We start from the raw sequence: 13,299 nt of genomic DNA, 5'->3' as shown, positions 1-13,299 counted from the left end.
TTGAGGTGAAGACCTGACAGACTTGATTATTTAACAGTCTGCCTTGAATTGATATATCAGATTCCTTTGTGAAAAGCAAAACAGCAGAAATACAGACGTCCTTTAATGCCAATGTGGCCTGGAACAGGTTTAGTCTCTGTGCCTCAGTGGCCTTATCTGTGGGTGGGGAAGATGATAACAGTGCTTCCCTCAGAGGAGCTGGTGAGGGGAGAGTGAGAAGCACAAATGGAGGACTTACACGAGATGCTCATAAATGACCGAATTTAGTGCTCTCCGCCTGGTGAGGCCTCAGGGGCAGAGATGTCAGAACAGAGCAGTCCTAGCCGGAGCTCAATACGTGATGGTAGCTGTTATGATCAGTATCACCACTGTGGGTTATCAGGTAGTTTTAAGACTTGGTAATATGATTTCATGAATAATGTTAAAAGACTAGACATCTCAGATCCAGTTTACATAGTCCTCAAGATTTCTTCTGAGAATTGGATGGTTTCTTCCCCATCTTAAATCTGAGATGAGTCTCTAAAAAATTCCCTATTCCTCCATCTTTTTGCTTTAATTCTCTATTTCTTAAAAAACAAAGTTTTTAGATGGAGTTACTGGGGACTGAACTGAGGGCCTCATGCATGCTAAGCACATACTCTCCCAAATGAGGTATAATCTCTTCCCTGATTTTTTTTTAAATTTACATCTTAGTTTTCAGAGGTTAGAGGCCTCTAATTCTTTTTCTGGAGACTTGTCCATGAACCTGTAAATCTACAATTAATGGACAAAATTTGTTTTATTAAAAAAAAATCTATAGAATATTCTGCAATCCATCCAAAAGGAAATTCTCATGGACTTAGAATGTTTCTCCTTTAAGGTGATATCTCCTGTTTGGTCGAGCTTAATTTATTAACTGCCATCCTCATCATCATAATGACCAAACTCGCTGTGAGTGGACGCCTAACTGAGGCTAAAATGCTTTGCTCATATTTTACTTCATAGCAGGTGTTTGATTGTAGGTATCAGTGTCTCCTTTTTTGTAGCTGAGGGATTGAGAGATGGGCCAGCTTGCCCCAAATCACACGCAGCTGGCGGTGGCTAGCTCGATGCTGGAATCCAGGCTGCACAGGATGAATTCTCAATTGCTCCTCTAATCAGCCTCCTGTTGAGTGTTTTCCCGAACTCCTGTGAGTCCATAAATGACCGATTTTAGCTATCTCAGCCTGATGAGGTCTTCAAAGGAGAGACACCAGTGAGAATGTGAGGCAGAGTGACATAAATTAAAATTGTACATTTTCACAAATGTTTTATTCTCAGGTAATGACTTTAAAGGTAATATTTTTTTAATTTAGTGCTTTGTGAGAACTAAAAACAAAACATTTAAAATAACTATTGTGCAAGAGAGAAGTGGTCTTTGAAAGTCCAACTGTTGCTAATGATGTTACTTTTTTTTTCTAGTGGTGTTTATTTACTGAAAAATTTCCAAACACTGAATTTGTTTTATATAGTCTTAGTATGAAAGAAAACTTTGTCAGTGAGTATTGTAAGTAAAATCCTTACTCTTTTCTTTCCTGATGATGAATATCTTAGTTGTTTACCTGGCTTAAGTATATTTCGTCATTTGTGAAATCTGAGTAATATGGTTTACCTTGTCTGACTGTGAGAGCTGGACGCCTTGTATACAAGGCACCGTATAGGTGCTTAATAAAAATGTGCTGTCACAGTGACTGATAGTTTAGAAGTATCAACTCTGAATACTAAAAAGGGTAGCTTATTTCTGATGCATATTCAATATGTATATATATGATATACATTAATATGGCTTAAAGTAACTAGGATTCAGTTTTTTTAAGTGCAGTATGAAGCTTTATTGAAATCTGTGTCATTCTAGTGAGACAGGGACTACTTAAATTGCCTTAAGCAGACGACCTTGAAGATTATTTACACAGAATGTGTATTGTTACAGCTCAGAATTCATGTTGCCGTGTAACCATCCATCAGACATTTAATTTCTCCGGATTCTGACCAGAACCATTAAGTTTAGAAAAATCCACATTGATTATTTTCTGGGAATAAGCTTCTCTCTTTTGTGATTAAAGAATATTTTGATTTTTTTCTGCACTCTTTTCAGGTTTTAAAATTTCAAAATTTTGATTTGACATGTCACTTTTTTAATAGAGAGAATAAAGCTCATGCTGTTTTAATATGTAAATAAATGTTTTTGTATTTCAAAAAACTTGTATCATTTCCTGGCTCTTTGAGAACTATTTTGCAAGATACTTAGATTACCTACTGTTGGAAAAATACAGACGTGACTTTTATGAATATAGGTGTAGTACAGTTCTGTTGGTTTTTACTACAGTGCAAGACATGAGACCTAGGAGAGCTTTGCTGCTGATTGCCAGGAGGATAGATCTCAGGTCTCAGTCTCCCCTCGTGTAAAATGAAGTGGCTGGACTGGAATCTTTCCACTTCTAAGATGAATTTTCATGAGCCTATGTCTTTTGTTTATATTTAGGAGTATTAGCAATATCAGATTAAATACTGAATACCCGTCCATTCCCCCGAAGCAAAGTGCAGTATATGCTACATAAGCTTCTAGTTATCTGATTCTCGTTTCTCATCCTACAGTCAATTTTTGTGTTGCATGTTTCCCGGCAACCTGGAAGGTCTTTTTAGCCATAGGTGGCGCTGTTGCAACTTTTTACAGTCTTAATTTTTCTGTTTGTAAAATAAGGCTTAAACAATGTGATTTTATTTTGATTTCTTTGCTTAATGCTTCAGAATAGCACAATGTCCATTATGTCTTTCTACCTGGAAAAATTTTTCTGCTTATATCATAGTTTTATTCTGTTATCTCGCTGTGAACATTTCAGACTTGCTGTGCAAACAATGGCAAAATCGGCCTTTTCTTCTAGTGTTAGAAACCAGTGAGCCGGGATTTTATAAAACAGCTAGAAGCTGCCTCTGGAGCACCATAAAGCTGAAAAGTGTGTTGAGTTCCCTGAGTATTGACCCCGCCGCTATGTGTTAATTGGTGGCAGTTGATTTGGTACATATATGAAGGGGTGTAGTTTCTTGACTTGGGTTTGCCTGCACGTGCTGCCACTGAACCACATGATCCTGAGTCAGCTCGTTCTGAGTTTTCCCCTCGTCTGTGAGAAGGGGACGCTCATATCTGCTTTGTAGAATTGTGAGAATTAGTAATTATGTAACGTGTTTAACACAGTGGGTACGTCAAGAGAACTCATAAACTTTAGCTGCTGTTTTGTGTGAAGCCATCATTTTATAGTCTTTGGTAATTACAAAGAAACAAGAAAATAAGAAAAGCTGATTTTATGATGAAAGATATTTGAGGAGGTTCCATAATTCCTACACCCATAATTTAGCATCAGCAGAGTCAGAACTGTTACACAGTCGCCCTGGACCAACGTTAAGCCACAGAAATTTTTGTTACTTCATATATGTTGGGGCCTAAGGGGAACCAATACTTATACACATGTTGTCTCCAGCAGCCAACTGAGAGGTGACACAAAAGAGTAGGCAGGCGTTAAATGTCTTCTTTGTTACTGATGAAGACACGTTCTCCATGAACTTCAGGGCTGTGGGTAAATGAGTGTCATGATACTGTGTCCCAGAAGTAGAGACTCACCCTGTCCCAGGTATCTCTGGGCCACAACAAGCCTTCCCTTGAGAGAATCTGCCCCATCATGCACAGGGCTGTTCTGCCATGGAGCTGAGCATCCAGGGTGCTTCCCTAGGGTGGCCAACACTGGAGGGAAAGGAAGGGTTTCACATGCCCTGCTTGTCTCCCTGGAATCACAACTCAATCTGTTAATGTGAGGAGGGCTAGCTGTGGGCCAGGGGTCAGGGCTGTGAAGGGAGTAGCACTCTGCATGGCCCAGAGGAGTGGGGAGGAGGTATCCCTTCCATCAGTTTAAACAGGTGGTGGGATGGAACAGAAGGGTGCACCCCAAGAGTTTATAAAAGGAGAAATAAAAATTTCCTTTTGGTATTAGTCTAGCCAGGAAACACAGAAGATGATTAGGAAGGAGACTTGTAAACCACTGTAATATTAATTTGACATTTGTTGAGCACCAAAAATGTGCTACACTCTTTTCTGAGCGTTTTACAGAAATGAATCCTTCAATCTTCTCAACAAGCGAGTAAGGAAGGTTTGATTGTTATCCCAGTTTTACAGTGTGGAAATTGAGGCACACAGAGGGTAAGTTGGCCAAGGTCACAGAACCAGTAAGTGGCAGAGCAAGTATTTTAACCCTGGCTGTATGGTATTGTGGCTCCCAGAATGGGCTTTGGGTGTTTAGATGTATCTGCATCCCTCGATTTCTGTACGTCTGTGCCTCAATTAGCCCAGAAAGGACAGGGAAAGGAGAGTTACACAGGTGCTCACAGTCGTGTCTCGGCAACTGTCCACGAAGAGTGCACCGTGATTAGCATTAATTGTTTTCCAGGCAGCAGATCTGTTGGTATAACAGAAATTTAGTCCATTGAATTAATCTAGAAATCCTTCCTGCTCTGCTTCTGTCCACACTTGCCATGTGACTGCCTGCCCGTGATTGTGCCGTGGAGGAGAACATATACTCATGGTTGAACTCTGATATTGTAGTCTGGTTCATAGTTTCACGTCTTCTGTTACATTAAAAAGTTAAATTTCTGGTTTCTTGTATCTGTGTCTCATGAGTTTGGTTAATGTGAAACCAGTCCATGGGAGCCCAGGGGTTATGACGGTATAAATTTTTAGCACGTTGTGGCACTTCTAGCTGTGCAGACCTGACTGGGGGATGTACGCCTTTCTCACTGATTTCTCCCAACAGCAGGGTCCTCTCACGGATGTGAGGCTGGGAGCTCTCTGAGTAGCTCAGTCAGAGGCCAAGTCCACCAATCAGAAAATGATGAAGTACCTGGAAGTGGGTTTAATAAAAGTAAAGGGCTTCCAGGTAGTCCGATGGGCTGTTCAAGAAATTTGGTGAAAAGCTGTCCACTGTCTGTGGTTTAGCTGCTTCTTTGCTGTTGAAAAGTCTGGAGTAGATGAAGGGATTTTAAAAAGCAGAAAGGAGTGATTTCAGGTGGTACGTCCACACCGGTGAGAAGTGATGGATGACCGCCACTGTGAAGCATAGACAGAGTCTTACAAACTTCATAAAACAGCTTCAAATGCTCTGCCATCTGAGTGCACTTCATATGGGGTCCAGTTCATCACTGGTCACGCTGTGAGGGCAAGTAACTGACGATGGCAGAAAGGACACGGAGGCATCAAAAAGTTCTCAGTCATGTTCCCTGTTTAAAGAATGTGGCACAGTGTATTATATTTGAGCTGGTTTTTCACTGAACAGTTTTTAGTGTTTTCTGGGACTCCCCAGTGCCCCAAGGTTCCATGCAGCTGGGTGTCCCCTCATTGCAGCTTCATCAGCGCTTGCCCTGGGCTGATGTGGTGTCATGGGAAGCAGGACGGTCAGCGTCCCCAGCTCCTCTGAGCTCCGTCTCCTCATCCGCAGAGCCTGGTTTCTCATCCGTGTCTACTTAGTAGGGTTGCTGAGAATCATCGTGTGATTTCTGGTTGTCTCTGTGACTGGCAAATAGCCAATAATTGATAGAAACTCTTGTTTTTTTATTGTAATTGTGTCTCCTAGATTGCAGTGGTTTTTAGTCTGCATTTTTTTATAACTTTACTCATTTTTAAATATGCCCTTATTTTATTTTATTTTTTTGAGGTACTGGGGACTGAAGCAAGGACATTGTGCATGCTATGCAGGTGCTCTACAACTGAGTAATACCCACCCTCCTTGTCTGCACTTAAAAATAAATATTGCAATACACAAAATAGCTCTTAAACTCCATCATGGGACCTGGTCTCTGTATAGGCAATTGAACACGTATACTATTTCAATAAGAATAAATGCTGTTGAGACATAGGTTTCTGAATCTGTTAATGTGCTTAAAAACGATCATAGCTAGTGATAAACACGAGACTTGGATCCAGTACTTCTTAGGGTATGTTTTGCCATCATGGGAAATTACATTCTACCGAGAAGGCTAATTGGGTCTCTTTGATATTTGGATGGTTTAGCAGGTGATCAAGGCTTTCCAAAGCTGACAGTTTTGTATTTTAATCTAACTACAAAGTTATCTTCTAGAAGATGGAAATCATAACCTTGTGAATTTCCCAGTAATCCAGGGGGTATGTGTCTGTGTCTGTGTCTGTGTGAACGTTTGTGTGTGTGATTTCAGGAATGTAGAAATAAGTTCCATATAGACTTCTGATATCTTTCTCTTCCAGTTCAAGGTATAAGCATATACTTACACAAATAAATTGATTTTCTTTTGTCATTTGGCATATTGGCGGGAATAAGAGGTTCTCATAGTTGTTTCAGAAGGGTTGGGAAGCATGAGCTTAGAAAACGGGAGGAGAAAGAGGCAGGGAGACACTTCACACTTTGTGCAGGATATGAGAAACAGTAGCTTTTCTTTTCTCTTTTCTTCTAAAGCAAACTGGCACTGAATTGTAACACACTATTACTCAGAATTGCTTTTCTAATCAGATACAAGTGCCTCAGATTTTTCAAGGCAACATGAATGATGAAATGTGTTTTAGCATTTATCTTTAAAAGTAGTTTTATTTCTCAAGCAAAAGACTATAGCCTGTTTCTTCCAGCGTCACAAGAAATACTCATTGATCTATGTACATGTTCTACGTGCTTATTTTCTTTGGGTTTTTTTTTTAAGTGCTTGTTTCATTGTGGTGTGAATGAATGTTTAAAATTTCTGGATTTTGATCTTTAGAAAATGCTGATATTTCAGAATTGTTAAAAACCTGATTGTTCTTTGGTCCTTGTTTGGTGGGGCACCCTGTTGATTAATCTTGTGTGTTAAAGAGAGAAATTCTTCCTCTAGCCTGCAGATCATTAAGTGTATGGTTTGCAGTATGCCTTTAAATTTCATTGAATGCATTGAACATGATTGTCCAGTGAATTTTGAGTTGACTCATAGTAATGACTTTGCTTTGTTTCTGTGGCTTTTACTCCTCTCCACAAGAGCTTGAATTCTCTGTTGCATTTTGTATACGTGTTCTTCACAGTGGAAGACATTTTTTACAGAGGTGGTTTTTCCTAACACCTCTGAATGCCTTCTGTAATTGATACAACCAAAATCTGTTATTTCAATGCTTAATTATTTCATAAACTAGTTTTTGGCTTAATCAGAAACAATGACAGAGTGATAATAAAAAATAGGAAAACTTTCCTTCCTTTGAAGAATAGAAATCAGGTGGTCAGGCTCACCCATGCTTTGTGCCTGACACACTTAATCTCATGTCATTGTGTATCATGATTCGGAGATGGAGTTGCTTCAGGTTTATTGATTTTTTGTTTTAACATTTGTTTTGAATTCTTTCTCCAGGCTTATGTATCCTGTTGGGTTTGTTGAAACTGTAGAAGGGAAACAAAAGCTTTTTTTGGTTTCCGGAGGCCTGAGTTGCTGATGATAAAGAGTTGAGGGTGGGCTGAGGAACAGAGTGACACTCCATCTGCTCCCAGCTGAAATTGATTAACAATGAAATCAATTAAGTGTATCGGTATTTGACCAATAGAAGTTAGCGAGCCCAAACTGGCTAGTTATGCCCAAAGAAAGTACTGAATTCACCTGCAGAATTAGGTGCTTTACCAAGAAGAAGCAGCTTAGAGCAATCAGAAAAATCAGTCCTATGATGAGATATAAAATAAATATAATATCTTTTATTTCTGAAACTTTTCTACGTTAAGTTGTGTAGAGCTAAAATTAAGTTTCAAGCACCAGGGGTTAACAGTGTGGGTGGTTCTGTATGATCATTATTCAGGAATGTGCCTAGACTCTGCTAGAGTGGCTGAAGCTGGCAGGAAAAGACCCAGAGCCAGGATTTGTCACCCTAGGGTGTCCTCCATAATGGTTCCATGTGGGAGCCCATGATTGGGTTAACAAATTTTAACAGACCCCAGCCGCCTGTCAAATTTAAGAAGAAAACATATACTTAGTAACTGCTTTGCAAGCAGGGCCCTGTGCATACTCACTCCTGTCTCCTTGCCTTAAAAAGCAGAGATAATGCTTTGCTTGCGTAGATGAGGTTTTAGATAGCACTCTGCTCATCGCAAAGCAATGACCCAGGCCCTCAGCTATAAAGGCTGGGCTTGTGTGCAGTTAGATACTCTATTATCCCCCAAACAAGGACCTAGCTGGTCTGGTGGTCTGCTTTGTAATTCACATGTCTAAAGAATGTATCTTATTCCCCTCACCCCATGACTTCCCTAAAGATACACTAAGCCTTTGTACTCATGGTGGATTCTACAATCTCTGTCTCATCCTTCTTTCCCCAAGTTCCTGCTTACTATCACACAACTGTTAATGACGTTTTCCTTTGATTATACACAATAAATGTGAGAGCATTTGAGAGAATCGTGGAGTTGGGTCCCTACGCCCTCTCGCTTTCTTGACTTTTTCCACAGAGTCTTGAGTATTCATTCCCTGTACGTAAGACTTCTGCCAGCCAGAACCCACAGTTCCAGGTGAGAAGGATGCAGGCTTTATCTCTCCTACCCGAGGGAGAGAGAGTAGAAAATTGAGATCTGCTCTTCCGTGGTCCCTTCCTGCCCCAGGTCTACTCCAGTTCACCTGCAGCCTTCTGGCCTCTGCTCACAGGGCCTCTGTCCCAGGACTGACAGCAGCCTTTTCTTCCCTTGTCAACATTTCCTGGGCCTTTTAGAAGTTGGTCTCTTCTGTGCAATACAACCCTGGCAGATGTGATGGTGGTAAGCGTGCTGGTGGGCAGTCACTTGGGGACTGCCAGGAGCCATGCTGATTCTCCTGAGTCTCATATTCGGGGTTACAGTACTGTCGAGCAACAGAGGAAGCCCTTTAACTTGAGGCCAGCTCAGCATTGCATCACTTTCATTTTATTTTTGAATTTTCAATGGAGAAATTATTTGTAGCAAACTGTTCCAGATTTTTGGCTGCCTGCTTTCCTCACCACCATTTCCTTGTTGGCTCTGGTGCTTGTTTTAAGAACCAGGTTTCTTCTCTGGTTATTTCTAGCAGCTGGGCTTGCCGAATCCTTGATCTGCATTTGAAGCAGAATGCTTCTTCGTGATGTCAAGCTGATTTTCCTATTTCTGAATATTTCGTGTACACTCAGCAACTCTTTCAAGTGAAATGCTCTTGTCCAATTCTGTTAACCCACATTTGCCGATCTCCTGCTTTCATGCTGAGGGCAGTTTCTTCTTCCTGTAATAAAAGTTAGCAATTTGCATTTACTATTTGAAGGTTCTGGCCCTAGGTGCTTTTGTCCTTAACAGTTTTAATACAATTCACCCATTAAAATGTACAGCGGTTTTTACTCAATGCCCAGAATTGTGCATCGCAGTCAATCTTAGAATATTTTCATCCCCCAACAGGAAGCCCTGTATGCACAAGCAGTCATTCCCATCTTCCTCATCCTCCCCCAGCCCCAGGCAGCCACTGTTCTCTCTCTGTGGATTTGCCTGTGCTGGACATTTCATGTAAAACAAGTTATTTCATGTAAATGGAACTGTCTATTGTGACTGACTTCTTTCACACTGAGTAACTTTTTCAATGTTTTTCCAGGTTGTGGCCTGGGTCAGTACTCTATGCTTTGCTATTGCTGAATTATATTCTACTGTATATCCGGGCCCCACTGTTTACCCATTCATCAGGTGATAGTCATTTGTGTTGTTTCTGCTTTTTGGGTGTGAAGAGTAATGGCACCGTGAATACTCCTGTAGGAGTTTTTATGTGGACATTTGTTTTCAGTTCTCTTACTTGTGTGACCAGAGAGCAGAAATGCTGGGTCATTCATAAACCAAATGTTCAACTCTCTGAGGACCTGCCAGGCTGTTTTCTAAAGTGGCCACGCTGTGTTACATCCTCACCAGTAAGGGCTGCGCGCTCCGCTTCCTCTGTGTCTTCATTAGTGCTTGTTACACATTTTTTTATTATAACCTATTGTAGTGAGTGTGAAGCGGTTTCTCCTAGTGGTTTTGACTTGATTTCTTTTACAGCTAATGATATTGAACATCGTTTGATTGTGATTATTGGCCATTTGTATATTTTCTTTGAAAAATACATTTTCAGATACTTTATTCACATTTTAATTGAGTTCTCTTTTTCTTGAGTTGTAGGAGTTTTTTCTTTTATTTTATCTGAATACTTAATCAGATAAATAATTTGAAAAAATTTTCTCCTCTCTGTTGTTTTTTCACTTTCTGGATGGTGTCCTTTGAAGCAAATTTTTAACATTTGATGAACTCCAATTTATCACTGTTTTCTTTGTTCCTTGAGCTTTTGGGGTAATTAAAATCTGAGGTATTTTATTTAAACTTTTATATAAAAAATAACTTAATTCTTAAGACCGTTCTAGGAGATGGGTGCTGTGGTTGTCCACAGTCTATGGATAGGAGACTGAGTTGCAGAAAATTTCACTGAAATATCAGTGTCACAGCTACCCAGTGCTGTGGGATTTCAGACCCTCATGTTTGTCCCCAGCATTTGTGATCTTCACCACCATGCTCCACTACTGCCTGGAATCGTTAATGAAAAAGTTTTCCTTTTTTGATTTCTTGATTGTTTGTTTTCTCATTGGGGAACTCACCTCTTCATTTTCCTTGTAGAGATCTGTGTAGGTTTATTTTAGGTCTCATGTACTTATTTATTACTCAGGCTCCAGTGATGATTGTGCCTAGTTGATCTAATCAATTCATGCTCAAGTCTTTCCTGCTCATGACACTAAAAAGAGAGTCATGATTTACATAATGCTCAAAGAAGAATGTACTTGAGTGATTTTATTTTTCTAACCAATCAAACCAATCAAATAAAAACCCGGTGTTGGAACAGATTATTAGCCCTGCAGAATAGGGTCACTGTCTTCCTTGTGTTTCATTTCTTTTGTCACAGTGTCTGGATAGTGCCTTGCTGTCCAGCAGTTTTGTGAGGATACGGTGCTCGTGAATCATTGTAAGGAAAGAATTTTGACAACAGACTGTGTTGTTCGTTTCACGAGGGAAAAGATCATATAGAAATACTGCTCAGATTTATTTTAAAATTAAGCTTGGTGTTTTGAGAAGGGTTCAAGAAACCATACAAAAATCTTTTTCACTAATTTTAAATCTATCTTAGACACATTATGCTTACATAGCAGAGTAACTTATCAACTAGCCTTGACAAGAGGAGTGTATTATTGATTATCTATTTTAGTTGAAATATTCTACCTGGGATAAAGTAATCAGTGCCCATAAATGAACAAATATGTTCGTATTTCTATGCAACATGGGAGCAGACTTCATATCTTTCTATATAATATATATGACTGTGTGTTTTAATCTGTCTGTCAGTGTTTTTATAGTTTTTCAGCAATGTTGTAACTTTAGAATTCTTCTAAGGAAACCACCCCAAATTCTAGTGCAGTTTGTAGTGTGTATCCTGTCTTATGCATGGGATTCCACTGTCCCCTCTGTGAGGAATTTCCTCTCCTATTGAGTTAGTAGCAGAGTTAAAGGAACTATGATTTCTAGGCCTTTGATCTCCATGTGTTTGCAGTTGGCTGTCAATCAAGATTTTCCCTTTCTTGAGTTTTCATTGTTCAATTAGAATTTTGGAAATAACAATTAATATGTTGCAACACTCTCCCTAGAAACTTGATGTGTTTGTGCTTTTCAGGTTCCAATTTACGAAAAATGTAAATGCACTCTTGTTTTTAAATAGTCCTTTTTCACTAGATATTTGTTTTCATCTTTATAGTCAAAATATTTTTTTCCCAATGAATGAATCGGTTTGCATGTTTTAAAAAATACCTTACTTTTTATATTTCTTATTCTAACAGGTATATTCATTGTACAGAATTTAGAAAATAAGGATAAACACAATTATAACTTAAAAATGGCCTCTAATCTCACCTGGAGATACAGTTGTAAGGTTTGAAATTGAGAATTACAAGTCCTCTCAAATTGTTCTTCTATTTCAACTACGGTTTGGTTACTGAGATCCTCGAATTCCCATATGAATTGTAGGAGCAGATAGTCAGTTTCTGCAGAGCAACCCGCTGGGATTGTGATCGAGTCCACGTTGAATATATGGATCGCTCTGGGGAGCACTGCCATACCAAGAATGCTGTCATTTGATCCAGGAATGTGCGTGGTGTGTCTGTCCAGGTATTTAGGTCTTCTTTAATTTTTTTTCAGCATTGCATAGAGTTTACATTGGATTATTTTACTATATTTTTTGCCTTTATACTGAGGACAAGTGTGCAAGGTACCGGGATCAGAAGTGTATTGGAGCTCCGCAACTTGCTGCCACCGGACGCTGTGCTCTTGCTTCGCCCACTGTACAATGCTGCACAAAATAGGACCTAAGTAACTCTCTCTTGAAAGAATGATTATATGATTGCTGGATGATGTTTGAGAGTCCTTGTGATGATGTATTTTTCCCAGAATTTCCCCTCTTCTTAACTATGCCCTTTCTCTTCCTTTCCTCCAGCCTGGGTTTCAGTCTGCCTGTGGCATTGATTTTCCTTGTCTGTGGACTCTTCCTTTCACTAGTTCATGATAATGTTACATGTGAGATGTGGAAACTTGCTAGATGTCAAGAAAGAGCAAATCCATTGTATGCTAATATTTTTAGAGTGTGTTATTGTTTTATCGATTGAAATTAAATCAGGCTGACCCATTGAGCCATCCCCTGAGCTCTTTTTGCCTTCCTACAGGTGATACTGCTCTCGTTGCTGCATGTGCCCTTCCCCCAGACTTGGTTTTGGAGTTGAGTAAGTCACCATCACTGGAGCCCTCTCTTTAAATGATGAAGAGAACACTTGCTCTTTCTCCCTGTTTGGGGACTTGGATGAGATGAGGTAACAGATAAAGAATGGAGCCCCACCTCATTCTGACCCCCGCTCTTTCCGTTCCTTTCTCCAGGGGAAGAGTACAATACAAAAATATAAAGATTGTGAGCTAATGAGATAGACAAGACAACCGATCATTTATTAAATACCCTTTCATGCCAGAAACAAATGTATTATACACACAAAAAGCACATAAAGTACTGTAGTACTGTGGTTACAAACGTGGGTCCGAGTTCGAGTCCGGGTCTGGAGTGACAAGTCCTGTGAGATGGAGAATTGGTGGGTCGGCTTAGCCTCTCCTGGACTTGTTTTCTGTCCTGCAGAGATGGGGCTCGCTAGGCGTCCCTCCCCCGTAGAGGTGCTGAGGGCTGTAAAAGACGCGTGTAGGCAGACCGAGCACAGCTGCTCTTTCCTCGTAAGTG

At 40.0% G+C, this 13,299-nt stretch overlaps 1 protein-coding gene and 1 long non-coding RNA gene across 2 annotated transcripts in view; one reads left to right on the top strand and one right to left on the bottom strand.

The window, feature by feature from the left end:
• Positions 1 to 13,299, top strand: part of LOC140701208 (uncharacterized) — a 541,330-nt gene that overhangs the window by 82,417 nt on the left and 445,614 nt on the right. The window contains exons 11-13 of the mRNA XM_072976649.1: positions 11,864 to 11,955; positions 12,051 to 12,191; positions 12,743 to 12,799. Of these exons, the coding sequence (XP_072832750.1) occupies positions 12,765 to 12,799 (35 nt within the window). The 5' untranslated portion in view covers positions 11,864 to 11,955; positions 12,051 to 12,191; positions 12,743 to 12,764. The remainder of the gene's footprint in view (positions 1 to 11,863; positions 11,956 to 12,050; positions 12,192 to 12,742; positions 12,800 to 13,299) is intronic.
• LOC140701225 (uncharacterized) overlaps positions 1 to 13,299 on the bottom strand; it is a 60,968-nt gene that overhangs the window by 27,175 nt on the left and 20,494 nt on the right. The gene's annotated exons all lie outside the window — the stretch shown is intronic.

This window comes from Vicugna pacos, chromosome 14 (assembly GCF_048564905.1).
Source record: "Vicugna pacos chromosome 14, VicPac4, whole genome shotgun sequence".
Lineage (NCBI taxonomy): Eukaryota > Metazoa > Chordata > Mammalia > Artiodactyla > Camelidae > Vicugna > Vicugna pacos.
Note: the sequence above shows the minus strand (reverse complement) of the source record. Positions and strands in the feature narration are given on the sequence as shown.